Raw genomic sequence first — 25,825 nt, 5'->3', positions numbered from 1 at the left:
TCCTCCCTCGCCGTCCACGCTACAAGCATTAACCATGATGAAGCAACTGAATCCCTTATCAGAGTTTATTGAATCACTCCCAGACGCTCGGAAAGTTTCACGCAAGGTCACAACAAGCACCACCAAGCCTGCGAGCAAAGAGCTTGGTCCCGCGTGCGTAATATACTCCTTTGTGACACATTGTTTGCGCATTTGCATCAAGGGGGGGAACTTAATCCACGCCCACACTGACGGGTACCGTGTCTCGCCAGGCCACGTCACCCAAGGTAAACAAGCACACAACCAAGACGTTTGGCAAAAGCTTGCTTTCTCATTTCCGTGCACCTCCGTGTAACTGCCTGATTAGGGCAATGTAAATGCTCCGGATTACCCTGCGGCACTTTGTACCAACGCTGCGGTATGCACTAGGGACGGTCCGGGTGTTGTATCACTGTCTAGAGTGGCAGTGGCGCTGCTGCTTGTCGTGTCGATCGACTGTTGTGGCGATGTCATGTCCGTCTGTGAGCAAGTATACCGACTCCACCAGCTGTCCTTGCACGTTTCGTCCGCAAGCCCAGATGCCGAGTGCCGTTTGCTACAGACATACATACCTCTAGCAATTACATTCCGGCACAGCCCCACCAGATACGCTGATACCTCATGAGTAAGAGCTCTGGAGCACCCTGTGCTCCATATCATTCTCTCCATTCCAGCGTGAAAGCCCAGATGTCCTCACGCAGCTTTATCGTCTCTGACGCACAAGTGTAACTGAAGAGGCAGAGAACCTCCTCCCATGACGACAACGTTGTGGCGTGTTGCGACACTACACTGCTGATCGCAGAGTAACCCATCTGCTATGTCAGCACCTGAACTACACCAACCAACCAACCACCTCAGATCAGCGTTAAAAGGCTAGGACTTGGTGCATGCTCAAGAACTACTACCTCAGGCAGTCAGCCTACTAATAATGCTTGTTACCTCCAACTCCTCACCGGAATCTCCGCACGCCAAGTATGTACCTATAATATACCTATTACTCGATCAGGCTCCACCCTCGTGCTGCGTAATCGTGCGTAATGTGCTGCGTAGGCGTAGGACGTCCCCTAAGAAGGCAAAAAGGTAGTAAGCAAGCACAGCCCTGGGGAAACGTCCCCCCAGCCTACAAGCACCACTTATTCTTCACTTCAAACAAGATCGGGCATTTTTTTCCGCAGTGGAGCTCCAGCTATATACATTATGAGCGGGGTAACCCTAAACAAACTATCCGATCCGACTCTTTTCGAAAATAGTGGAGCGTGGTGCAGGTACAACAACTCCACCTTAAGAAAGCTCGAGTCTCCTGATTATTGCTTTGGAACGGGGTAGCACTAACTAAGTGTGCGTCCGTTCTAATGCGCACCCCGGATATTAATAGTCGCGAAATAGGTTACGTGTCAGCGGCTTGCGACTCTGGTCGATGAGGAAATCTACCCATATCACACAGGATGCAGTCATCTCCAAGTCAATATAGTTACATGTTGTGGTATTCACGGTGCTTGCCTTGCACGGCATTTGCTTATCTACAACGTATCCTACCTTTCTCACCTTCCAGAACTAAAATCTTGTGGACTCATCGATAGAGCGCTGACCGCTATGCGTGAATACTGTGTACAGATAATGGCAGAGTAACTTGGAGCGCCTACTTTTTTGGCAGCTTCCCACCCTGGTAGGTGATATCGTACTGGAAGAAACTATCCCACAAACTCCCCCTCCTCGCACCAGAAGATTGTTTACGTGGGCTTGCGTTAGGGCTAGTATTCCTCAAGTCGCTTTGGCTGCCCATTCTGTTCTTATTTGGCGATATACTTGCTAATCGAAGGGTACCACTATTGCTAAGATTCGACGGACCAGGCGTGGACAGCTTGTGCGTAAATGGTTGAAGGCTTGGACTCGACTGTTGTGGATCATGGTGCTGTGCAGTGTCAGCAATGGGTTCATAAAGACGGGGGGAGCTTAGATTTACAGCATAAGCAAACCTAAGGTCCCCAGAGCAAGTCCTTGCGCACATTGTCTCCATTAGGATCCTCTACTAGCCTATCAGTACCGGAGCCGTTCCCACTAGTTTCAGTCTCCCTCAGATGGCTTGGTCCATGAGTTCCTGCGGGGCTAGCTCCTCTTGTCGCGGCATTGGAGTTTGAATTCGGATCTGGGTGCTCGCCTGGAGATAGAGCTTCAGCTGATGGACGACCGCCGACTACGGGTACACTCTTCTTGCTTGTACCGCTGCTGCGGCGACTGTCAAGTGACTTGCCGAGTTGTGTTGCTGGGTCCATTGCTGACTTCTTTTTGGCAAGTTGCATCTGACCTTGCCCAATCTCCATACTGCTCTTGACGGTGACTGCGCCCTTGATGCCGGGTGTCCCGGGTGCCATTGCTTTCTCTTCAGTCGCATCGAGCAAGTACCACCGCAAGCCGTCAGAGAGCTCAAAGGGGTTGTCATCTTCGAATGACACTGCATTGCTGGAGGCAATGGAGTGCCCATCTATTGAAGCTCGTGGCGCGCCATCTAGTGTCTTGGATAGGTCGACAACTCGCTCTTCGACCTTGGAAATACGTGCAACAAGCCACTCCTTTCCAAGTAGTCTATGTGAATCCTGTTCTCGAAGGAAGAAGTGCGGTGCGCCAACATTGAAAGCAGCCCAAGGACGATGCGCATTGTTACGTGTTGGCAAGAAGAGCGCAAGATCGCCTTCTTTGAACGAACGATACGCGATCTTCTCATGTGCTTCAGCCTGGAAGCGATGCGATTTATCTCGATAAGCACGAGCTTCTTTCTGCCACTTCCGCGCGGTGTGCTCCATGTCTCGCATACGCTTCGCAACTGCATCGCTGAACGTTTCGAGGTTGAACAAGTCAAGCTTGTCCGTGAGCTCTTTATACCGCTGGTCTTCCTCTGTAGGACTCGTCGATTCGGTCCATTGCAGAAAAGAGAGGTCTCCAATATCCTCCAGAAAGCGTTTCATAGGTGTAGGCGATGGCGTTGTTGTGCTGCGACTCAGCCCGGCATTTGTATCTGACATGATAGTACTATTGCCAAGCTTCGAAGCGCGCTGAAGGACCATCTCGCCGTCCTCATGGGTGATGACGAACCCAAGCGCTTCAAGCAGTCGGATGAGACGCTCATGCTGCTCATAGAGGCGCTGGCTGAGCTCCTTCGCACGAAGGACGCGCTGGTGTGTACGAGAAGAATCGAACTCCTCATACTTACGAACCTTTTTCTCAAGACGCATAATCTCTACATCGAGACTGTTGGCATGCGAACTCTTCTCTGCCAAGTCGACCTGCAAGCGTCCCACCTTGGCCTCCTCTTCATCCACTCGTCTTCGGAGAGCTTCCGAGCCGGTCTCGCCCTCAGCAAACTTGGTGCGGAGATCGTGTAGGTGCCCACGTTCCTCTTCCAGCTCAGCTGTAATTGATGCAACTTTGGCCTTCTCTACTTCGAGCTGTTCGTGAGCGGACGCAACTTCCTTTTCATGATTAGAAAGCTGGACTTCGAGTTCTTTCTCGCGCTGCTCAGCTCTTGCATGTGTATTCTTGTTCTCCGACTTTGCAATCGCAACCGCTTGCTCCAAGTCCTTCTGATGATTGAACGACCGTGCAGCCAGATCTTCAAGTTGAGCAACCAAGATAGAATGGTCGCTAGGTACGTCTGTACCAGGAGAAAGGTGAGTGAAAGCTGTAGTGAGAGAGTCAAGCTGTTTTGTCTGTACTGCCCTCGCACCGTCAAGGTCGGATTGTAGTGCCGCGATCCGCTCGTTAGCCTGGCTGCTTTGCACGGTGGCTTTCTCGCGTGCCTTTTCAAGCTCAGATACAAGCTCCTGTAACCTAGTGTCGACACCGGTTCGCTCATTGTCTCGGCTTCCAAGCACGCGATCTAGCTCATCTTCAGCTTCCTCAACCTTGCCCTTGTACGCTTGTATCTCGTCTTCGAGAGATCGGCGCTCATCGGCGAACTCCCGCTGCTGAGCTTTCATGTTCTCCATGATATTGTTCTTGGTCGACATGGCCTCTTCAAATCGACGTTGCTGCTCTGTGTCTTCATCTTTCCGGGCCTGTGCTTCTTTCTCGAGATTAGCACGGGCTTCTTTCTCAGCTACGAGTTCCTGCTCGAGTCGAACAATACGGCGCTTGTCATCCTGTCCTTGGTTCGTAGAAAATCGTCGCGAGGACACTGAGGATCGCCGCGAGAGCTCATCGTACGGCTTAGGAGAAGGTGCTTCGACTGTGGGAGTTGATGGATCGCCAGGGCTTTGCAGTCCAAAGGATGGTGGGGCACCTCCTATCGAGAGCCTGCTGACATGAGTTTGGCGATGCAGCAGGTCTTCCAGTCTTCGTACTCGGCTTTTGGACCCTTTGAGCTCGTCCTCAAGTTTTGAATTAGCTTCCTTGAGCACCCGTAGCTCATCATCACCTCGAACCACGAGTTGCGAACCTTTACCAAACGCCGGCTCATGGACACTGCCCATCTTGAAGTTTTTCGCGCGCTTGATCTGCTGCTTTGTAGGTCGATCCAGGTCCTTGATGGCCTGGCTGAGTGCTTCTGCTTCTGAGTTCTGTCCCTCTAGACCTTGCAGGACTCGAAGGTAGTCCTGGAGATCTTCGCGTGCAACTTGGGGCCAGATGTTCTTCTCCGGCTGCACATTCATCTCGAATCCCAGCAAGCCACCTTGTACAGCATCAAGGTTTATGACGTCTGCGATCGGCTTTAGCCATCTCTTGCGTCGGCGCTCTTCTTCCTCCTGGAACGTTGCCATCTCTTCAGCCAGTGAGGACGTATCCTTCTCTATCCTCTCTGTCCACTCGCGCCTTCGCACAGCTTCGACCAGCAAAGTCCCGTATACATAAGGCAGTCGGCCGACAAGGGAAATCAACTCAAAAGCAGCCACTCCTTCTTGGGGGATGCTGATCTGCTCAAGCTCGGCATTGAGACTTGAGATGACAGATTCAATGGTTGCGATCCCTTGCATGCTCTCCACAGCGTTTCTGATGGCAAGGTTCTTCTGTTCCACAGCCCTGCGCACAAGATCGCTCATTTCCACACTGTATTCGTGAATGGCTGGTAAGAAGTTCCGTGTATGTAGCAGAGCCATCTTTGAGACTTGGGCAACCGACTTCGAACTTGCCTCGAGGCCCATAACATGCTCAAAATCAGATTCAACCTTTTTCGCGACGGCATCGATCTCGTTGTAAAGGCGGAGGGGTTCTTCGGTGTCATCTACTAGCGATCGACTCTGGCTCTGCCCAACGGCACTCAGTAGTTCATTGTAGTCGGCGCCAATCTTCTCCAACTGTGTACTCATCCCACTCATGCGCTTTCCAAAAGACTCCCTCACGCGTTTGCTTGTCCCAGTAGCCTTTTTGACAGCCTCGACATCGAGAAATTCTTGAAGTGACGCAGTCCGACTTGGAGAAGCTTTCCGAGCACTCTGTGTTGTTTGTCCAGACCTCATTTCCTTTGCTAGAAACTGGGCAAATCCGGCTTTGGCCGGTACAGAGCCCAGCTGCCCAAAATCAGCGTCGAGTCTCCGTAAGTTATCTCCCGCCTCCTTTTCGACGCCATCAAACCACTCTTTCGCTGCCTGGTACTTCTGCTCCAGTCCTCGAATATGCGAGTCATGGTTGCCCACGGCAACTTGTGTGCCCTTCTCTATTGTCGCTTGTTCTGCGAAGTGTTTCGAGGCTATCCGGGACATGGAGTGGGACCTCTCGAGGAGGTCGAACGCCCAGTCGCGACGGGCTTGGAAAAGGGCTTGCCATGCTCGCAGGTCGGTATTATTAGAGAGCGTGTTCGGTGGGTCGTCGGGGGTAAAGGCTTCTGGGAGGGGAGTAGACGATATGGCTGCCTGTGGGTTGTTGGACAGCTCGCGACTATAGACGAAGATGTCTTTCTACAGAAGATGAGTCTCAGCACTATAAATTGTATCTCAGGAGGGTTTCCTACCTCCGTCAACAACGCCTGTAGTTTGACATGCTTTCCATGGGTCGTCAGGAGAATCTGGCTTTCGGGCGGGATCTCGGTAGCTCTCGCGATCCAGTGTTTGAGTGCATCGACGGAGCTGAAGGCAACGGGATCAGCGTCGAAGCGCTGGCCCGTATGAGCTACAGCAATCTGTAGCGACATTCAGCCTTGCCCTCCCGCTTCTCGGTAGCTTGTGGAAGCTGCTCGACACGAGAATTGTGAGTTCGAGTGTTGAGGCATGAGCAGCTGGGTACAAAGTCTCGCCAAGGCACGTTGTTGCAGGGATTCGACGCATGGGCCATGCGATGATGCATGATAGTGAACGACGCGCTTGGTCAGATGAACTGCGGTCTCACTTTTGTATTCAAAATAGTGCCCTATCTGGCAATCGCCATGGCGACGAAAGGCGATGTCGAGATGGCAGATGTAGCTGCTAAAGTGCAAGATCCACACGACTATGCGGATTTGCTTCAAACGAACTACAGCGACGCGTTCGCGTTTTCCGAGTCCGAGGAGCTAGCCCTCGAGCTCTACGACCAGTTGCGGGAACTCGAGCTGCAACAGAGCCTCCTTCAGGCACAGCAGTCAGGCATGTGTTGCGATCATGTCTACTCGGATTTGTGGAGATTAACCATATTCTAGCTACACCTGACATCTTGGCGCTATCAGATGACGCTCTGCAAGAGCAGCTGACCATCGCCCAGCGTGAGGCGATGGAAGCGAAGGCAGAATATGAGATACGCAACAGGATCACCCACAACGTGATCGTAATGGATCCGGTGCTCAAAGCAGTCCACGGGGGCGAGCATACGGGATACGCAGAAAAGCAAGTTGCACAAGAGCTAGCTACCAAAGCTTATCTAACATCAACAAGGCGCATATTACCGTTAATTGCGGAAAACGACACTATTTCTATGGTCCATGGTTCGCTAGCCTCAAAGCTTGCTTCTTCTACTCGTGCCTTAAGCACCGTAGAGCAAGCGAACATTGTCGCAAACCAAAAGAACCGGGAGCTCTCGCGGATGATGCTTGCTCTAGCCGAGGATATGAAATCAAAATCGGCAAAGGACATTGAGGATCCACGACTACGCGACCAGGTTGATGCCGTTGAGAAGGAGCTCAAAAAATCAAGAAGCAGGACGAAGACATTGAAGGGAATACTTTCTGCTATGATTGTCGGGAGCGGGATCAACTGGGCAGCAGACGAGGGCTTGACCGAGCTTGTCATGGACGACGAAGAAGACGGATGAATGTGTGATGACGAGTTGGCTGAAATAGTAAGCTTCAAAATAATCGCTGGGGTTGATCCATCCCGGCCTACCACGCCGCCATACCTGATATCGAGTACGAGCAAATCGCAAACTCAAGATGCTCAATCTGCGCCTCCTGACACACATGTGGAAGTCGTTATAGAGATATTGAACACTTAAACGCAGAGGGTGCCTTCAACTGGTTCTGACTACCTGGGTACACATAAGTTCTCAGTGTGCACATGTATAGCTTAGAGCCAAATAACAGTGTTGATACAATCGATATGAGCGTTCCTGATAGCTTGAGACTACTTGTAGAGGTAACATGTTCCGAGCCTTGGTAAGAACACCACCACCTATTCGGGTCTTCTGAGCTCTTGGATGAAGGGTGTACACACCTCACCATGCATGTGCTTGCTGCGCCACCAACTTCTAGTTCACCGTTCTCTACCGCATATGTCCTTCTCTTAGTGCGTTCTTATGTACATTTGTAGCAAAGCTCGCAAATCGACCCTAATACAGACAAGATATCATGCGCAAAGCTATCTAATGTTAAAGCGAGGCTAATGAGCAGTATGTACTGTGTACTTGTCTCATTGGACCTGCTCACTGCGATGAGACCTCCTTTAACTAGCTATATGTGCTGACATTGGCCTGCAATGTAGATGCACATGTTACTCTCTTTGTGCCTTGTTTGTATTGGGCCATGTTAGAAAACTTTCCTAGAAGCCCCCCTTAGGCACTACCTTTACTCGTCCGCCTAGACGGACCTCATGTAACAGACGCGAAGCCTTAATAGGGGTAGCGTGAAGGTATTTGAGTTGCTTGAGTATTGCTTCTGAGAATCGCAGAGCTACCTAAGATGTTCAGGGTCCACCAAGCTTCCAGTGACTTTGTTGACGCAAAGACGTCATAACGGTTGCCATAGGAATGTGTAAGGATGCTTTCGTGATGGAAGGGTATGTTATGACGGTATCGACAAGGTTGGGTTAATCATGTACGTGTTAGTTGCTGGGTCGTGGATGACGCTTGTCGTTCTTTGCGCTCCCAAGGTCGATGATGGAGAGCAGCTGGTCAAGACGCGCGCCCTGGTGTGGTGAGCTTGGCGAGGGCTGCTGCCCCATCTCATGTCAACAAATCATGTGCATCAATATCATTCTTTGAGGATTGGCATCTTGTCTGTCAGGGCTTGGGCAGAGATCGCGTATTCCTTCAGGCTCGATCGCCATGCACTAGGCTCATAGGCCTTCTATGTTGCGTACCCAGTCTGGTCATACAGAAGCACGCTGTCGCTGGAAATCATGCCCAATTTTGCTCGGCGCTGAGACATGATGGAGACGGCAAAGACTCGCTGCGGGGTGAGACAATATCAGGAGGCTGGCACCCATTCGGCCCACTACCGAGGGACTTGTTGCCCGGGCCAGAACAGCGAGGAAAGGCTGCGCGGCGGGATGTTGGGTGCTTGGGCAACAACATCAGCCAGGCGCGCGATTAAGATAACGTCAAGGGCGTTTTCCGTGCGGTCCAGCGAATGGTAGAGCAAGCTCTTCTGCGCGCAATCTAACCAAACATGAAACTCGCCAGGAGAGAAGGAAGGGAAGGGCAGCGCAGCGCAGCGCAGCGCCTCGCACCCAGGGATGCGCCGTGTATCGCACGAGCTTCGTGAAGAGCCAGGCAGAAGCGTCGTAGTCGACTCCAGCAATGCACCACCACAACGAGGACGAGGCTGCGACTCTACTGCCTTTGATGGCGGTTCTATCGTTGTCCATCGTTGCTGGCGTCTGCAGGTGGTGAGGAGAGGCAGCAGCAGCGTGTGTGTGGCTCGAGGAAGGAGGGGTCGTGGTCCGGGTGCGGTGCAATGCCCGTAGGCAAAACAAGCGGAGCGTGCCTGTCATTACATAAGCGGCTCCTTGTTTTTGGGGTCTGCAAGTTGCCCGCCCATACTGCCTCCACTGCGCGCAACCAACTTCTCCCATACAAAATCCGCAGACGACTTTCGCCTGCAAAACGCTTTTGGTGAGTACTCGGCTGCACTTCACAAAGTCGCTATACCAGCAGCAACACCAACCACATCCACACTTTTTTGCACGCTTTTTCCCGCCTCAATCTGCCCAACGAGGTCATCACCTGCCTTCTTTTTCTGCATCTTTCGACCGTCGTCGCGTTCCATTTCCTTTGCATCGCCGTCGCCTTTGCTCCTTGCCAGGCGCAAACTGACCGCAAAACAGACCTCCGTCAACAAACTCGCGTCTTTCGATTCCAGCTTCATCTGTAAGTACCTGCACCTTCTATTACCGCAAAATCGCGCATCGTCGCGTTGGATCGTGGTGTTTTGCGACCGCGTCCCCTCAACGCGCATAGCAGCGCTGCAGCACTGTCCGTCACTCACGTACTCCCAACGTCGGTACCAAACGGTTTCACAAACATCCATCTCACCTGTGCTCTTAAAGGGCGCGTCTTTGTGTTTTCTGCTCCTGTTTTTCTCTCACCTGCACTCCACCCGCGACTCAACTAGCAGCTAACAAGTCCACAACAGAAGCTCAACCTACAACACCATCTACCTCTATCATGCCTAAGGAGAAGTCTACCCGCGGCAAGGGCAAGGCCACCAAGGCCGACGCCGGCGGCAAGAAGAAGAAGGGTAAGTTGCTCACGTGCATGTGCATTTCCATCCAGTACTAACACGTCGCAGACCCCAACGCGCCCAAGCGTGGTCTTTCCGCCTACATGTTCTTCGCCAACGACCAGCGCGATAAGGTCCGTGAGGACAACCCCGGCATCAAGTTCGGTAAGTTTGCTTCGCCCGGACCTCTCTGCAGTGCAATGTTAACCATGTATAGGCGAGGTTGGCAAGCTCTTGGGCGAGAAGTGGAAGGCTCTGTCTGAGAAGGGCCGCACTCCCTATGAAGCCAAGGCTGCCGCCGACAAGAAGCGCTACGAAGAGGAGAAGGCCGCCTACGTCGTAAGTGACTCTTCACCCAAGCCAGCCAGGAAATCGCTAAGAAAGGCGCAGGCTGGTGAGGAGGAGGATGAAGAGTCCGAGTAGAGAGTGCACACTATCTGTTCTCTGCCACCTTCCATGCTTCTGCATGGGCTCTATCGGTCGGCGGCTACGGTGTCCTGGGCGGCTTAGGCGATTAGGCGATCAGGCCTCGGTTTCATTTTGTGATCTTCTATCTTAATGGGTTCCTTGCGGAGGCCGGCTAGCAAATCTGTGGTTCATTTCGGAAGACGGCCGCAGTACAGCTCGCGCTTTGCGGTCATGATGTTTGGCGTCCCGTCACCCTCTCGACGCAGGAAACATCACGAAGCTCATGACCAAGTCTATGTACACTAGTCAATTGCGGTATGAAAATTGCGTCTTTGCTGCTACCTGTCGCGATCCTAATGGTGATGTTGTTTGCACTAGTGGTATTGTCGTGTCGGCGTAGCACTGCTCATGCCTTGGTATTTCGGATCCCAGCTTAGCCTATACCATCCTCTCATAACACAGATTGTTCATGGTGGAGAAAGATACGCTTGAGGGTTTAGTCCTCTCTTTCAGAAACCCTTGCTTACACGGTTTCATCATCGGCGTTTCTCTTCTCAGCCTGCCATGCGTGATGGCCTTATTTATCCTCACCGCCACGGCAACCCGCATCCACATACGCACCTACCCGACGTTATCACCGCCACTCGCTGAGCCATATTGCTTTTGAATCCTCTTGTGCCACTCGCCTGTCGCAGTTCTGCACACATACATGTATCAAGATTTTCCCTCGGTTGTCATCAAGAAGCACAAAAGCGTAGTTGGCCTAGTGGTTAGGGTACCGCCTTCCCATCGTAAACAATGCGAAGGAGGCGGGGGTCACGGGGTAAGTACTATCTGGGTACGACATGCATATAAAAACATACTGACAGTTCTATAGTTCGAACCCCGTACTACGCAGTCTTTCCTTTTTGCTACTTTGTGCTTTTATCTTGCAGTGCCGTGGCGTAGGATATGCTTGTCTACTGAACGCGTTGGCGAATCGATAATCCTTCATAGTTTGTCAAGTGACGAATTTCTCCCGCTTCGTGGTGTCTGTTCGCGCCCCGATGGCCTCGCGGATGGACGGAATTGATAATCTGTTTCGAAGCATATGATATTCAAGTAGAACGAGGCGAGGTGGGAATATACTAGGATGGGGTAGTAAGGTGGACCAACAACTTCAAGGGAAAAGGGACTTGTTATGCGTATTCTCTTCTGACGTTCAACTGGCGCAACGCGTCTGAAACATAGCCCAAAGCCGTGTTCTTGCGCTCTTGATTGCCTTCAGCACGCCCAACTCCAGCGCTTGCAGACCAGGCCATGTACCACACATCTGCATAGCCATGCACGCATATGCTCTCTGCTTTGTTCTATGGCATTTTCCCAGTCTCTAGTATGACTTTACCTAGTCATCGTAATCCTCTATCATTCTCTTTGCAACACCACCATCACACCCATCAATCCTAGCATGACCTGCTTCAACCACGGGTGCTCGCTTAACAGGATTGTGACGTATCCAACGAAGGGAATGAAGCCGACCACGCTTCCAATGACGTCTTCTTTGCGGTTTAAGAACGATTGGCCTGTGGCGTAAAGTTCGGTATCGTCTGCGAGGTTGTTGTCACCTTTGGTAAGGAGCCGGAGGGGTGTTTTGCTATAGCGCTGTTAGTTACGCCGTCACGCTTGGTTATAGCAATCCAAGGATTCTATATCTTTTCCTTCAACACTGCCTTGACCGTTTGGGAAAACTAGGGAAGGTAGACTCACCCTCCGCCATATCTCCGCACCACACGATGCACGATCGGAATATCTTTGCCCTTTACATTATACACCACGATCTCGCCCACTTGCGTATCCAGGCCTCGATTCCACAAGAACAGCAGGTCTCCTCTCTGAAACGCGGGCTCCATAGACCCTGAAAGTACAACGACGATGGGTGATGGCGAGTCGCTGGCAACGGAAAGCCCTTTCCAGAGCATGAACGCTGTCGAGAGGACGAGCGCAAAGTTGAGAACCTGAGCGGCTAGTTGCCGGGGCTGCATCGCGCTGAGTCCGAGCATGGTCGCGGTTGTGGGTGGAGGTTGAGTGAGCTGTGAGACGTAGGTTGGGATCCACTCGTTGCTGATTTTCTGTCCAGGTAGTTTAGATAACTAAGAACGGGCGTTATGTGTACGCCCAAAGCTTCACGTCGTCTTCGGCGGACAATGGCGAGATTGATGCGTGTCGTGGAACTATGGTCGCGCAGCTAGATGCCAGATTGCGGGCAGCTTACGTAAACCCCCGAGCACTAAGCTGAGAGCTCCGCATCCTAACGGGCATACTGCTCTAGACTACCATCCACGGATCCTTTCCGATCGTAAAGGCTTGAATGCCAGTGATAGCAATCGTACACCAATATGTTGCAATGGCACGAAGGCTTAGCTTTCGTCCTCACCTCGCATGACTATTGCTTTTGCCCGCCTTTACCTCAACAGGTGGCTCCTACAGCGTCTAATAGAATCAAGACTGCCCTCTTCGTTAACCTCTAGAGCATGTCTCTTCTATCATGGCACAATCATACCTCTATATCTAGCCCAGTATCACCATCACTTCAGGGTATCTTTAGGTTCTAAAGCGCTCCCTGCTGAGGGTGATCACCATCTTACCCCTTCCTTGGATCTTCGCTGCGTCTACAGATCTAACGTACAAGCTACTTGATACATTTGCTTTTCAGCCTCCTATACGCTCATCACATTCAAATCTTACTTCATTGAGCCCACTGATTCCACAACATAGCTTCACGAGCCACCTTGTGGCCAGAATAGTTATGGCGCATTTGACACCAGGAAGCTTCGTCCACTATCGCCCATCTGGATCAAATCTGCCCCTCTGGCCAGTGGTTGTGTGTACCGAGGATGTCGCGCCGAAAAGTTTCCTTAGAACACGACCAGCTGGTTACGTGACGCTTGTGTTGCGCATCGGAGTTCCACTTGAGTTGTAAGTGTTTTTACTGGCACGACCCCAATATACTACTGACTTCGCCAGTCGCTGGGCGCTTGCAACCGATATGCATGAGTACGATCCTTTTCTTGCCTTCAAAGAAGGAAACATGGTAGCGAATACTCCTGGTCTTGGAGAGGCCAACGCAATTGCCGAGTCTGCTCTCGACGAAGGCCTAGGCCTGGACCACTGGAGAACCCAGGTTAGGAATACAGCAACTGTAACATTATCGGACTCAGAGGGCGCAGACGCGGGCTCTGAAGATGATGATAGCAATGATTCAGGATATTGGAAGGCGATTCGCGAAAGTCGGAAAACTGCAGGATTACCCACCCCGTCTCCATCACCGTTCAAGCGGTCGGAACGAGCAAGCAAATTCAGCAACATATATACCCAAGAACTTGGCCACATCGACACGCGACGTGAACCGCCCACAAAGCTAGATCCTCCTCCCTGGCCCAAACGCCCACATACTCCACCATCTCCACTTTCGGACGACGAACGTCTTCCTCTCAAATACAGGAAGAGTACACATACGTCGGGACGTAGCGACACACTAACCACTGCCCAGGAAGGGAAGAAATCATCCAAGTTTTTCCTAGGTTCGGCCTCCAACGACCTGCTCAGCTGGGACAGGCTCGGAAAGGGCTCGGCTGTTCCGACTAGCGATGTTGTCGAAGAAGAGCTGTAAGTCTATTAACATGACTCTATTGCTTCGACCATTGACGTTGTGTAGCACAGAAAGCAAAGAGTTTGTCTTAGTCTACGTTGGCCCCGAGAGAGAGGAGCGCACATTGCAAAAGAATCACGTATGGAACCGACCGTACTTCAGAGACATGAGAACCGGTATACTACATTTCGCAATCAACGAAGCAGGCACATGGGTACTCTCTCATCCAGGCCTTGCCGAAATCGAGCCTGAAGATTTCTTCTTCGTCGCCGAATACCTGGAGAGCGGAGAACTCGGACACAAGCGCCCAGAAGGAGAAAGCCAAGTGCACGAAGCGTTTGCTCAGAACATTTCTGCATGGGCCGCGGCGATTAAATTGGGCATGACAGACCTGTTAGATCACATTGTCGATAAGCTGGAACGCCTGGCACCATGGGATATGTGGGACATCATGGCTTTCGCATGTCATGTCTTTGAATCGTCGGGCCCTTCACTTCCAGCACAACAACGCATGAAAGACTTGTTGGCAACGGACATTGCACATAACTTCTGGGTATACATCGAAGACGACCACCTCAGCGCGAGTTTTGTTCAGCGGCTCAAGGATCTGCCGGAATTGGAACGTGTTATTTATGCAAAGAGGATTGCGGTACTTAAGGCACGACTATATGGCGATCAGGTGGGAGAGGACGACGGGGACGATGGTGACGAGGATATGGATTGATCGCTGAAAGGCAGACTCTTGCGACATCCTTCTGCAGTTGCGACCCATATATTGACCCAAGGTGGACGATGCCACTCAGGTTGAGAGAGTATTAGGGTATCTATATGAGTAATGACTGCATTTCTTCATCTCTTTATGAAAGCATGTATTGTATCCCCTACTTCACCAAACTTCGGATCAATCTCATTTGCTCACTCTACATCTGCTGGGAACACTAACGTGGCGGAATCTATACGGGAAATATAAATCTACCCCAATTCTGCTCGCTGGATGTACTGGCACCGGTCCTCGGCTTCAGGGATATTGTAGAATCTGAGGGTTAATGTGTAATGTTCAACTGAGACTGATGCGAATGTAACGTCAAATTTGATAAATTAGATTGGCGACTTGTGCCTTTCCATCCATCCAGAGAATTCCTTTGTCTAATTGTCTAAGTTCCTAAACATGGTAGTCTTTTGCCTTTCTAGACTCATGACAATAATCGCAGCACCTTGATCAAGTCCGCTGTAACACCCATAGCCGTAACGTCACCACCAGCACCGGCACCCTGGATGATAAGCGGGTTGTCGCCATAGCGCTTTGTGTAGAAAGCGATGATGTTGTCGCTGCCCTTTAGTGCTGCAATCGGATGGCTCTTGTCGAACTTCTCCAGGCCCACCTTGACCGCGCCAGTCGGCACGTCCACACTACCGACGAAGCGGATGACCTTGCCCTCTTGCTCCGCTTCCTTCTTGAGCTCGTCCATTTGTCCATCAAACTCTGGCAGTCTCTGGAGGAACTCATCGCCTGATGAGCAGGACTCAAGCTCCTTAGGGATGAGTGATTGGACGGGGAACGAGGTGGGTGATTCGATCTTCAGACCTGCGAGACGAGCCAGAATAGTGAGTTTCCTCGCAACATCCAAGCCATTGAGATCGTCTCGTGCATCAGGCTCTGTGAATCCCTTCTCCTTGGCATTGATGACCTCGGCAGAGAACTTGCCACCTCCACCGCTCGTAGGTTGGAACGAGTTGAACAGGAAGCTCATTGTGCCGCTGAACACGCCCTCAATCCTGCGCACCTCGTCGCCTGTTTCTACGAGCTCGTTTAGTGACGAGATGACGGGGAGGCCAGCGCCGACGGACGACTCATGGAAAACGTAGCCGCCGAATCCCTTTCCGTTTGACGCGGCGTTGAAGATATCGTTCCATAGTTGGTAACTTCCCGAGAAGGCCTTCTTGTTTGGCGTCACAATATTGATTCCCTTCTTCAGGAAGGCCGGGTATGAGTCTGCAATTTCCTGGTTGCTTGTGTTGTCAACCAACACGACCTTTCCGGGTGCTTTGGCTAGATATTCGACGAGTTGGGAGGGTGGTAGCGTGGGTGTCGTCGTGTGTTGAAGTTCAGATTCCCAATTCGACAGAGATCTGTAGTCGGGGTGGTAGAGGGCTTTCTTGGAGGTACTGAGCCAAATCAGGGAGAGGTAGTATGTCGAGCCGGGCGATTGTGAGAATTTTTGGGCGAGGCCATGGAGTTGGTGGAGGAAGGCTTTGCCTACACCACCAGCGCCTGTTGTTATCAGCGATGTGCTCTTCTTTATGGTTACTGTGAGTTGTACTCACCGATAACGGCAACAAAGACTTGACGTGGATGATGGTGCATGATGGACGAGTTAGCAGTCAGTTGATGAAATGAAGCTGTTTTTGATGGGAACGGTATATAGTCAAGCTTTCCAGAGTCATACGGAATTAACTCAACGGCGCAAAAGCAAGATAATGTGGCGTGACAGTGGATCTGCTACTAATTCACCGCTGAACGTGGGCTATCGAGCCAAACAATTGGCGGGGCACCGTGACGCAAGAGAGGCTCGGGAGCTTTCCGGCGCCGACATCGCCTCAGCCCTACGACGCGACGCGATTGAAGAGGCTTGTTTTCTACCACACAACCCACCAACATGGCATCAAAGGACGCCCACCTCTACGGCGCACGACCCAAATCCCGCACAAAGGCAAAAGAAATCTCCAGCTCGAGCACACTCGCCTTCTCCTCGACCCTCTCCAACCTCATCAAAGCCTCGTCGTCGGAATCGAGCAAGCCCGCCGCAGGCCGCGCGCGACCGCAGAAAGAAGACATCTTCAAGACACACAACAAAAATGTCAAGAAGCGTGCTTTGAAGGATCTGGAAGATTCAGACTTTACACAAAAACACCGTGGGCTCACAACAGAAGAGAAGGGCGAGGATGAGGCGGCGTGGAAGCGCACGAAGCGGCGCATGGAGGAGAAAGCGCGCTTATATGATGCCTTAAAACGTGGGGATGTCGAAGACATTGACGACAAATACGGTGTCGACTTTGATCGCAAATGGGCGGAGAATCAGGACAAGGGCGAAGCAGCATCGGCCTCCGAGTCTGAATCAGAGGCTTCAGAAGTGGAAGAGCTGATCGAATATGTCGACGAGTTCGGACGGACACGCAAGGGTACGAGGGCAGAAGTGGCACGCGAATCGCGGCGCAAAAACACCCTCGCAGCCGACGAACCAGACCGCTTCACCGCGCGCCCGTCCATGCCTGAAGCGATAATATACGGCGACACAGTGCAAACCAATGCCTTCAATCCCGACGAAACCATCGCGCAGCAAATGGCCGACCTGGCCGCTAAGCGTGACAAAGAGCTCACACCACCGCCCGAACTGCACTTTGATGGCAGAGCAGAGGCCAGGCAGAGAGGAACGGGCTTCTTCCACTTTTCCAAGGATGAGGAAGAGAGGACGGAGCAGATGGGCAGGATGGAGAGGGAGAGGGAGGAAACGGAACGTGTGAGAAGAGAGCGGAAAGAGTTGATCGACAAGAGAAAGGAAATGATCCGGGAGAAAAAGAGGCTGATTCAGGAGAAGAGGAGTGCGGGGAAGGCGGAAAGATTTTTGGACGACTTAGGGGCGGAGTTGTTCAAGGGAAGTGATGAGGTTGAAGAGAAAGAGGGAGATAAGGAGGAGAAGGGAGCCGCATAACCTGTGGTCCTGTTCGAGATCATTGTCTATTTTTGCGCTATGATACCCCTCAATTGAACTTCTATGCGATGAACGACCCATGTTGCACTGTTTAATATATCACCAATCTTTACTACTACCATTTGCGTATACACAAGATTACTGAAACAGTTTGAGATATCTATGAGTAGTTGAGGTAGTATGAGATTTGAAACGAGACTTTCAAACCCTTTCTTTGCGCGTTTACATGCTAGCAAACCTCTTGGTAGTGCGACATGATGGTTATGAAATCGAGTCAGCCGATCGCCGACCTACCCCAGGTTCGCTAGTGGCACAGTGATGGACCTCGGCATCTTACAGGTATGATGCGCGGGCCAAACGGTTGTGTTACTCCGCTTTTCGAGAACAATAAATGTAAGATTTCTTTACATCCTCTGCGTACGTTAATTGTTCGCACCTGAAGCCCTAGACTCTCTCACGCTTCTACTGTCGTCCCCCAAACAACATGTCCTCCTCCAAGCGCGTCGACCAAATCGCAGGCCACCTCAACTTCCCTAAGGGAATGTTGGCAGGTCAAACTGCGATTATTACAGGCTCAGGGCAAGGAATTGGGGCTGAAGCCGCGCGATTGTTTGCGAATGAGGGAGCGAAGGTTGTAGTTGCGGATGTCGATGCGAGTATGTTGATTACTAGCAACGAGCATACAGAAGACTGATCGCTAACATTCTACAGAGAAGGCACAGTCTGTAGTGGATTCAATCAACAGTTCCGGCGGCAGTGCTATAGCGGTTGTAGGGGATGTCCTCGACGACGAATACATCAAGACGCTCATCGCGAAGGCCGCGGAATTTGGCGGCGGCAAGATTCATATCATCGTCAATAATGCCGGTTATACATGGGACGGAGTCATCCACAAGATGACAGACAAGCAATGGCATACCATCGTTGATCTCCACGGCACTGCCCCGTTCAAGATCATCCGCGCTGCAGCACCATACTTCAGGGTCAAGGATGGCGAGCCCAGGAACATCATCAACATATCGAGTACCTCTGGGGTGCATGGAAACGCAGGGCAGATCAACTACGCGCTTGCTAAGGCGGGAGTTACGGGCATGACCAAGACGATTGCGAAAGAGTATGCTTTCCTACTTCCCCATCCTCTCTCCGTGCTAACAAATGCATAGATGGGGTCCCCAATTCGGCGTCCGCTGCAATACTGTTGCTTTCGGCCACATCCTAACGCGGTTGACGGCGGCAAAAGAAATTGGCGCTTTTGTTACCACTGCGGACGGGGAGAAGGTTGCGCTCGGGATACCACAGGCTCAGAAGTCGGCGGTTCCGAAGGGTATGGAGAACATTGATATCCCATTGAGGAGAGCGGGTACGGCGACGGAGGCAGCGAGCGCGGTTCTGGCTGTTGCGAGCCCGCTGTTTAGCTATGTTAATGGAGAGACGATCAAGGTGACGGGTGGACGGAATATGTAGATATGTTGAATGGAAGAGCAAAGACGCTGCTCCAAGGCTCGACCGAGGTTTGTGAGGCAATTCGTGTCAGATTCTTGATGGCGTTACAAAGGAGAGGTTCAAAGCTCAAACCATTGCCGTGATGAACCAAGTCGAAAGTTGTTCCAAGACCTTGGAGTTGGCCTCGGCGGCCCACGTCTCCGCTCCGCCATCTCCAGACACGACCAACCCTGGATCGCAACAGCGCGAAACGTCACCTCGCCATCCCTCCTCGTTTGCTTGTCTTCTTCTTGCTTGAATTAGCCACTCCCTTCCCCTAATTCACTATGTTTATGCGCACGCCATAGCACATCATTTCCGACCCTTCCGAAACTCACTATTCTTACGGGTCAGTCGTCGCGTACAAGCTGAGCCGGAACTCACTGCCACTGCGCGAGCTCTTGTGCACCCAGGGCCCGCTGGTCCTTGCATAGACCACCATGAGCGACGAGAAGCATGGCTATGAACGAGCCCCGTCCCCACCGCCTATTCCCACCTACGAAGAAGCGACATCATCCCGTAATACCTCGGCGCGCCTAGGACCCAACGAGATCAGCGACGACGCCGAGCGGCAAGGTCTCCTAAACCCAGATGTCCACATACAATCAGACCCCCGCAGGCGCAATGGCTATTACCAGGCGCCATCGGTGCAATCAGTCGAGGATGAGGATTCCCTACTCGGGAGTCCGGTGCGGGAGAGCCAGGATGAGGACCTGCGGCAGACGATGGAGGAGATGGAAATATTAGACCCTGAGAGTATAGAAGAAGGAAGATCAAGGAGGAATCGGTCACTAGGTCGCCTCTCAAAACGATTCTACAGCATCACGCATACGCTTTCGAGTTTCCACCTCCCGCGGATACGTTGGCCGTCATGGAGGCCGGACTTCACTTTTGTAACACAACGATTACCTACGATTCCCGACGAGTACAAGCCGGGCTGGTCGATAATAGCACGGTTATTTGGGTTAATACTGATCGTTACGCTGGTGTACCTATTGGTAGTGAGCGAGGTGGTGCCCATGGGCGGCGGATTTGGCCAGCCTTTCAATGCGGAGTGGGTGCGCCAGACGGCGCTGCAGAGCGTTGAGAGTTGGCGAATAGAGAAGAATTTGGAGTACATCACGAGCTATGATCATATTGGAGGCACTGAGGGAAGCTACGTCTTGGGCCAGTGGATCGAGGGCAAGTTCAAAGACTCGCACATGGACACGTATACGCATGATGAGTATGTAGTCGATTTCTAGAAAATGCTGGGGATATGCTAACATGCGTAGGTATTACGTGTACATGAATTTTGCGAAGAAAGGGGGCCGGAAAGTTGCCATCGTCGACCCACCGCAGAAGGCTTGGGAAGCCCAGCTGGAGGAACCCTCAGTGTTTAATCCTCCGAAGCCCCAGACACCTGCTTACCACGGACTATCGGCATCTGGAAACGCCACTGGACCCTTGATCTACGTCAACTATTGCGACAAGAAAGACTTCAAGAGGTTGTGGGATAGCAATGTTGATGTCAAAGGTGCTGTGGCCCTCTGTCGATACCACGGAACACAGCCGGACTTGGCGATGAAGGTCAAGGCCGCCCAAGAAGCTGGGGTCGCAGGCGTGCTTGTGTACTCGGATCCCGCTGACGACGGCTTCAAAAAAGGAAACCCCTGGCCAGATGGCAAATGGAGACCGGGCGACAGCGTTCAGCGCGGTTCAGTCGCGCAGACCAACATGATCATGGGCGACGTACTTACCCCTGGAAAATCTAGTGCGAAGAAGCAGGAGCGCATATCGAAGGACAACAACCCTGCCTTGCCCAAGATCCCGAGTCTGCCGCTTTCTTGGAAAGATGCGCAAAAGCTACTGCAGTCACTAAAAGGGTCAGGCGAACAGCTTCCGGACGATTGGGTAGGTGGCGTACCAGATGTAGGGGACAAGTGGTTCTCTGGCCACCCGGATACTTCGCCCAAGGTTTATCTGCAGAATTATCAGGATGAGGTTGAGCAACAGCGCATTACAAATGTTTTCGGGTCTATAAAGGGAAGTGAAGATCCGGGTCGGAAGATCATAATTGGAAATCATCGCGACTCATGGTGTTTTGGCGCTGCGGACCCCGGCTCTGGAACTGCCATTATGCTCGAAGTTATGCGAGTGCTCGGGCTACTACGTGCTCAAGGATGGCACCCACTTCGCACCATCGAGTTCGCCTCCTGGGACGGCGGCGAAGACAACAGAATTGGCTCAACTGAGTATGTTGAAGCCAACGCCGACACGCTTCGAGAGGGCGCGATTGCCTACCTGAATGTTGACATTGGCGTCACAGGGGACAAGCTCTGGGCATCAGGTTCTCCAATCTTCCAACATGCTTGGTCTCGTGTTTTGGACCGACTTACGGATCCGCACGAGAACAAGACGCTGAAAGAGCTGTGGGAGAACCACGATGGCAGGATAGACAATCCGAACGCAGCAAGTGATGACGTCCCATTCCTGTCTATTGCCGGCACCTCATCCATGAACTTCGGCTTCACTAGCGACTCCAAAGACAGCCACGCTTCCAACCCCATGACGGGCAGCTGCTACGAAACTCTGAACTGGATGGCCAAATACGTTGACCCGGACTTTCAATACCATCACCTTCTCGCACAAATATGGATTCTACTTATCCTTGAACTCGCACAGGAACCTATCATGCCGATGAAAATCGAAGACTACGCTCGTGCCCTGCAAGAAGAGGGGCAGAAGCTGCTCGACTGGACAGAGACGACAGCTAGCGGCTATGATATCGAGATTTTCCAGCCGCTGGTGGACAGTCTGAGTATGTTCAAGAAGAAGGCTGATGACTTTCACAAGTGGGAGACATATTGGTATAACCAAGTGTATGCCACAGGGGGTTTCGAGACACAGGCAGTTACTCTTCAGCGCGTGTTGCATAATGCGAAGATTTCGAGGTTTGAGAGTGACTTGTTAGATTTGCCGCGGGGCAAGGATGACCATTCGGAGCATGGGGTAAGTTTTTTTTTTTCTTTTTTTTGTTACTTTTATATCAGTCATCTAACGAGGCAATAGCTACCCGGCCGCGACCAATACAAACACGCCATCTTTGCACCCAGCGCCAACAACGCGCTCGAAGCTGCAGTCTTTCCCTTTGCAAGAGATGCGATAGAGAAGAAGGACTGGGATGCTGCGGCCAAGATGATCAAGAAGACGGCGGATATACTGAATCGAGCTGCTGAAGGGTTGCGCGGTGGATGAGGCGTGTATAGCAAGAAGGGATGTGTTGCATAAATGGCGTTCTGGCGAACAAGGAAAGGGAACCAGCATCAAGCATCAAGCGGTCTTGGGTCCAGCTTCTCGTTGATTTGGTATAGTATTTCGAGATGGCTTCGGCTGTGTATATTGGTACCATATTAAGCATTTGTCATGTCTTGTCTGATAATCGTTACCATTGCTATATCTTAAAAGTGCATTCTCATTTCATTGCCAGAAGTAACAAGAATCTGATTGCGAAATACCTCAACCAGGAGATGCATGAAGACGATATTGATAGATAGTAGTGATAATAATAGTGATGATGATGATGATGATGACGATGATGATGACGTTAAGTATCAGGGTATGTAGTAACAGACGAACCGCCAACCCGGGGGTCGATGCCCCTCCAATGCATACGCATGCCGATGTATTCATGGTTCCTGCCCCAATATGCGACAATACAGCTGGAAAAACACGAGGAGACTTGATAGCTCAAAAAAACGGGGAATAGATGCAAGGAAATGTGAAAACAAATGACGGACCCGCAAAGCGAAAAGATGCGCTGTATCCCAAAGCTCATGCCTACAAACAACCACGAGGAACGAAAAGATGGAAAAAAGATGGCAAGCAAAAATAAGAGGCAAATCATCACTGCATCCTCTTCCTCTTACGTGGGTCTTCTGCATCGTCTTCGTCCGCTCTTTCAGCCGTCTCTGCGGGGTTGAGCAACGAATGCACGTTTGACGCCATGCTCGAGCGACGCGTTGGTGGTCCGGGTGTATCGATTCCCCTGAACGGATATCTCGCGCCCGGTAGGGACCAGCCGCTATCGGCACTCAACGTAGAGGGTGTATTGTCGCTTGTCAAAGGCGGAGTACCTTGTCTCGAGTTCTGCTGCCTTGGACCGCGGGGAAGCTGATAAGATTCCAAAGCATCACGGAGCTGCTGGTCGCCGCCTCCGATAGGTGTCCGATGCGGTGAAGAGGGCCACTGGGAAGAATTGTGACCGGATGTATAGGGTGAGTGTGCTGGACCGGCCGGCGGTTGTGGCTGCCAGCCAACGGTGCGAATATCTGCCGAGGTATGCCGCCTGTACAAGTTGTAGGGCGGGGACGAGCTGCTCCCCAGATTGTTCCCCAGGTTTGCTGCTCCCGGCTGCTGGATAGTCGGTGGTGGAGGTGGGGGTGGCTGGTGTTGAGCTGGGGTTCTGGCTGAAGATGGAGAGTAATTACCCGTGCCTATTGAGCCGTACCGTCGCGGAGAAATCGCAATATGGGCGGGAACCGGAGCCTTGTAGGGTGCTTGGCGTGAAATACTGGCCAACGAACCTCTTCGCGAATCGGTCAAATTGTCTTGAGGCATTTGCCGCGGCGAGAGTGGAGGACCATTGCTATTGTCGATTTGCATGAAGTAGGGCTGACGTGCAGAGAGGGGTTCCTCGGGCGGTTCCAATGCTCGCAGCATGTCGGTATGCCGACTAATGTCACGCTGCATCATCGAGACTAGACATATAAGTGAGCATGTCGCGCGAATAAAGTTTAAGCGGAATATGCATACCATCCCTGTGAATTGGATTTTCCGGGTCTGGCACCATGGCCATAATATAGCTTGAGAGGTCTTGATTCCACTAAAGGGTACATTAGCTGGTGTCGATCAGGTCTCGACGCATAGACCTACCTGGTGACATCGCATCATGCCCTCCATTAGGACCAAGGTCTTTTGATTGAGGTAGGCACAGGTGTCTTCTGACCGCTGCATTCGGGCGTGCATGTCATACAGGCTATGTTCGAGGCCATTGAGGCGAGACTCGACAGGATCCGGCATTGGTTCGACTGGTTGTCCTACTGGTGGACCGGTGGGAAGTTTGGGTGCTGAGAAAGAGTCTCGATGGATGAGTGCATGCCGCGAGGCACGTCGCTTGATCTCGCGTAGACCGACCAGATCGCCACGTTTGAAGTTGCCATTTCCATGCTTGAACTCCCACAGTGGAGAGTCAGGAGATCCCGTATGGAAGACGTCACTCACTACAACAGACTGATTAGCATGGGATGCGTACCAAGGCACAAAGTACCTGAAAACCCACCTTTATGAAAGCCATACATGTTTAATTGACGGACGAAAGAGGAAATGTTGGTGTGCTTGAAATACGATCTGCAGGGTGGGTTAGATAGATTAACAAAAAGGCCATAGCTCCAGATGTACGTACGACAATACTTTGGAGAACTCGCTGGAGGGTGACATTACGAAGCTTTCGTTTGTGCTCGACCATGAGATGAGGTGCTGTATGCTTTGGTCCTCGAGCATGCTGAGATGGCGTTAGCTGTTGCATCCAGTTGCAAGGGTGAAGGGGTATACCCACTTGTAGAGCTTGTGGATGAAGGCAGTCTGGACGACCTTTGGCTGCTGTGCGGCCGCTGCAGCGCCCACTGCCGGGGCCGAGCTGCCATTGGGCGATGTGTCCCCTAAATCGCCGTTTGTAGATTGACTTTGTGATTGCGTCTGAGATTGAGCTGTGCCATTCCGCTCAAAGGTTGAGCCGTTCAGGGTGGGTGGACCCATTGTGGATGCCGAGGCCGGGGTGATATCCATGGGGTCTCGGGGCGGCGCCAGCGATGAGCTGGAGGAGGGGAGAATGGGTATGGTCTTGTGGAGGTTTGCGTTGTGTGCGTCGGGAGAGAATGGACTTCGACGGGCTTCTGCGACAGAAGCCATGGCGCGGTTGGGAATTGTGGAGAGCGAGGGCGATAGCGGTGTTGGGACGTTGGTCTGCTAGAGCAGCGAGTTGGTCGTCGAGTAGTGCTTAGTATTGGGAGATGGACGAAGCCGTGTTCAGGTATGGGTAGGAAGAAAAGAAGCAAAAAAGCAAGACTCGATGCAGGGTCCCGATGTGTAGGGTAGCAATGAGCGTGGCAGGGCGGAGAAAGTGCGGAGCAGCATGCGATATGTATGGGTGGGCAACGGGGCTGCGGGGGGGCAGACTCAGAGCGATGCGAGTGGAATGCAAAGAGGTTGACTCTGCGACTTGTTGTCGTGCATGCGCGCACTGTCAGTCAAGGGTTTGGTTCGGGAACGGTTGGGCTGAAAAAAGCGTGCAGGTCGTGGTGGGATCGAGGGCTGCCGTGGGCCTGGAATAGGAGCTCATGCACAGCACTGGGTCGATCACCGCGTCCAAGCTTCTGCTTCTACGGCCCTGCTTGATGCAGGAGCCGAGCGAACGAGGACGAGAAGAAGAAGGAGAAGAAAAAAGAAGAAGAAGAAGATGGTAGGCAGATAGGTAGGGAGGGAGGGAGAGAGGGAGGCGAGTAGGGAGGAATTGTGAGCCGCGGCGATGTATGCGCGTGTGTCGCAAACGTATAGTCGTGCAAGCTGAGGGCGGAGACGACGTGCGTTCCGCTCGGGTCGGTAGCGCAGCCGGACTATCTATGGAGATCAATCTTGGTGGGCGCGTCTGAGGGCCTCTGCGCAGAAGGACAAAGACGAAATGGCATCCAAGGTGGGAGAGGGGGGGAG

The 25,825-nt window shown here is 52.1% G+C and overlaps 11 protein-coding genes across 11 annotated transcripts; 7 read left to right on the top strand and 4 right to left on the bottom strand.

The window, feature by feature from the left end:
• Positions 1-1,994: 1,994 nt before the first annotated feature.
• Positions 1,995-6,139, bottom strand: K460DRAFT_294111 (uncharacterized protein; the record flags this gene model as incomplete). Its single annotated transcript, XM_040929471.1, has 2 exons — positions 1,995-5,906; positions 5,960-6,139. The coding sequence occupies 2 exons, from the start codon at positions 6,137-6,139 to the stop codon at positions 1,995-1,997; spliced, it is 4,092 nt and encodes a 1,363-aa protein (XP_040784971.1).
• Positions 6,140-6,330: 191 nt separating this feature from the next.
• K460DRAFT_389065 (uncharacterized protein) lies at positions 6,331-7,590 on the top strand. Its single transcript, XM_040935726.1, has 3 exons — positions 6,331-6,566; positions 6,620-6,803; positions 6,852-7,590. Exons 1-3 carry the CDS (start codon positions 6,371-6,373, stop codon positions 7,225-7,227), a joined length of 756 nt encoding a protein of 251 aa, XP_040784970.1. The 5' UTR covers positions 6,331-6,370; the 3' UTR covers positions 7,228-7,590.
• Positions 7,591-9,203: 1,613 nt separating this feature from the next.
• Positions 9,204-9,813, top strand: K460DRAFT_346218 (uncharacterized protein; the record flags this gene model as incomplete). Its single annotated transcript, XM_040931298.1, has 2 exons — positions 9,204-9,243; positions 9,456-9,813. Coding segments are annotated over 2 exons (334 nt in total), but the record flags the coding sequence as incomplete, so codon positions are not given.
• K460DRAFT_359019 (uncharacterized protein) lies at positions 9,796-10,273 on the top strand (the record flags this gene model as incomplete). Its single annotated transcript, XM_040932160.1, has 4 exons — positions 9,796-9,868; positions 9,920-10,015; positions 10,068-10,189; positions 10,241-10,273. The coding sequence occupies 4 exons, from the start codon at positions 9,796-9,798 to the stop codon at positions 10,271-10,273; spliced, it is 324 nt and encodes a 107-aa protein (XP_040784968.1).
• Positions 10,274-11,662: 1,389 nt separating this feature from the next.
• Positions 11,663-12,297, bottom strand: K460DRAFT_380264 (signal peptidase complex catalytic subunit sec11; the record flags this gene model as incomplete). The annotated part of the gene is made up of 2 exons (XM_040935246.1): positions 11,663-11,891; positions 12,005-12,297. 2 exons carry the CDS (start codon positions 12,295-12,297, stop codon positions 11,663-11,665), a joined length of 522 nt encoding a protein of 173 aa, XP_040784967.1.
• A 746-nt stretch (positions 12,298-13,043) lies between these two features.
• K460DRAFT_359016 (uncharacterized protein) lies at positions 13,044-14,610 on the top strand (the record flags this gene model as incomplete). Its single annotated transcript, XM_040932159.1, has 3 exons — positions 13,044-13,213; positions 13,262-13,903; positions 13,953-14,610. The coding sequence occupies 3 exons, from the start codon at positions 13,044-13,046 to the stop codon at positions 14,608-14,610; spliced, it is 1,470 nt and encodes a 489-aa protein (XP_040784966.1).
• Positions 14,611-15,079: 469 nt separating this feature from the next.
• On the bottom strand, positions 15,080-16,251 carry K460DRAFT_359015 (homoserine dehydrogenase-like protein; the record flags this gene model as incomplete). The annotated part of the gene is made up of 2 exons (XM_040932158.1): positions 15,080-16,158; positions 16,212-16,251. 2 exons carry the CDS (start codon positions 16,249-16,251, stop codon positions 15,080-15,082), a joined length of 1,119 nt encoding a protein of 372 aa, XP_040784965.1.
• Positions 16,252-16,542: 291 nt separating this feature from the next.
• Positions 16,543-17,725, top strand: K460DRAFT_370369 (uncharacterized protein; the record flags this gene model as incomplete). The annotated part of the gene is made up of 1 exon (XM_040934147.1): positions 16,543-17,725. A coding segment is annotated over one exon (1,054 nt), but the record flags the coding sequence as incomplete, so codon positions are not given.
• Positions 17,726-17,985: 260 nt separating this feature from the next.
• Positions 17,986-19,159, top strand: K460DRAFT_370368 (short-chain dehydrogenase/reductase-like protein SDR). The gene is made up of 3 exons (XM_040934146.1): positions 17,986-18,252; positions 18,308-18,710; positions 18,760-19,159. The coding sequence occupies exons 1-3, from the start codon at positions 18,081-18,083 to the stop codon at positions 19,058-19,060; spliced, it is 876 nt and encodes a 291-aa protein (XP_040784963.1). The 5' UTR covers positions 17,986-18,080; the 3' UTR covers positions 19,061-19,159.
• Positions 19,160-19,518: 359 nt separating this feature from the next.
• On the top strand, positions 19,519-22,315 carry K460DRAFT_380253 (Zn-dependent exopeptidase; the record flags this gene model as incomplete). Its single annotated transcript, XM_040935245.1, has 3 exons — positions 19,519-20,303; positions 20,353-22,069; positions 22,130-22,315. The coding sequence occupies 3 exons, from the start codon at positions 19,519-19,521 to the stop codon at positions 22,313-22,315; spliced, it is 2,688 nt and encodes an 895-aa protein (XP_040784962.1).
• A 648-nt stretch (positions 22,316-22,963) lies between these two features.
• On the bottom strand, positions 22,964-25,027 carry K460DRAFT_409815 (uncharacterized protein; the record flags this gene model as incomplete). Its single annotated transcript, XM_040937295.1, has 6 exons — positions 22,964-23,817; positions 23,873-23,942; positions 23,993-24,339; positions 24,399-24,466; positions 24,522-24,620; positions 24,675-25,027. 6 exons carry the CDS (start codon positions 25,025-25,027, stop codon positions 22,964-22,966), a joined length of 1,791 nt encoding a protein of 596 aa, XP_040784961.1.
• Positions 25,028-25,825: the final 798 nt, after the last annotated feature.

This window comes from Cucurbitaria berberidis (assembly GCF_010015615.1).
Source record: "Cucurbitaria berberidis CBS 394.84 unplaced genomic scaffold K460scaffold_5, whole genome shotgun sequence".
NCBI classification, from domain to species: Eukaryota; Fungi; Ascomycota; class Dothideomycetes; order Pleosporales; family Cucurbitariaceae; genus Cucurbitaria; species Cucurbitaria berberidis.
This window is presented reverse-complemented; position numbering and strand designations above follow the sequence as displayed.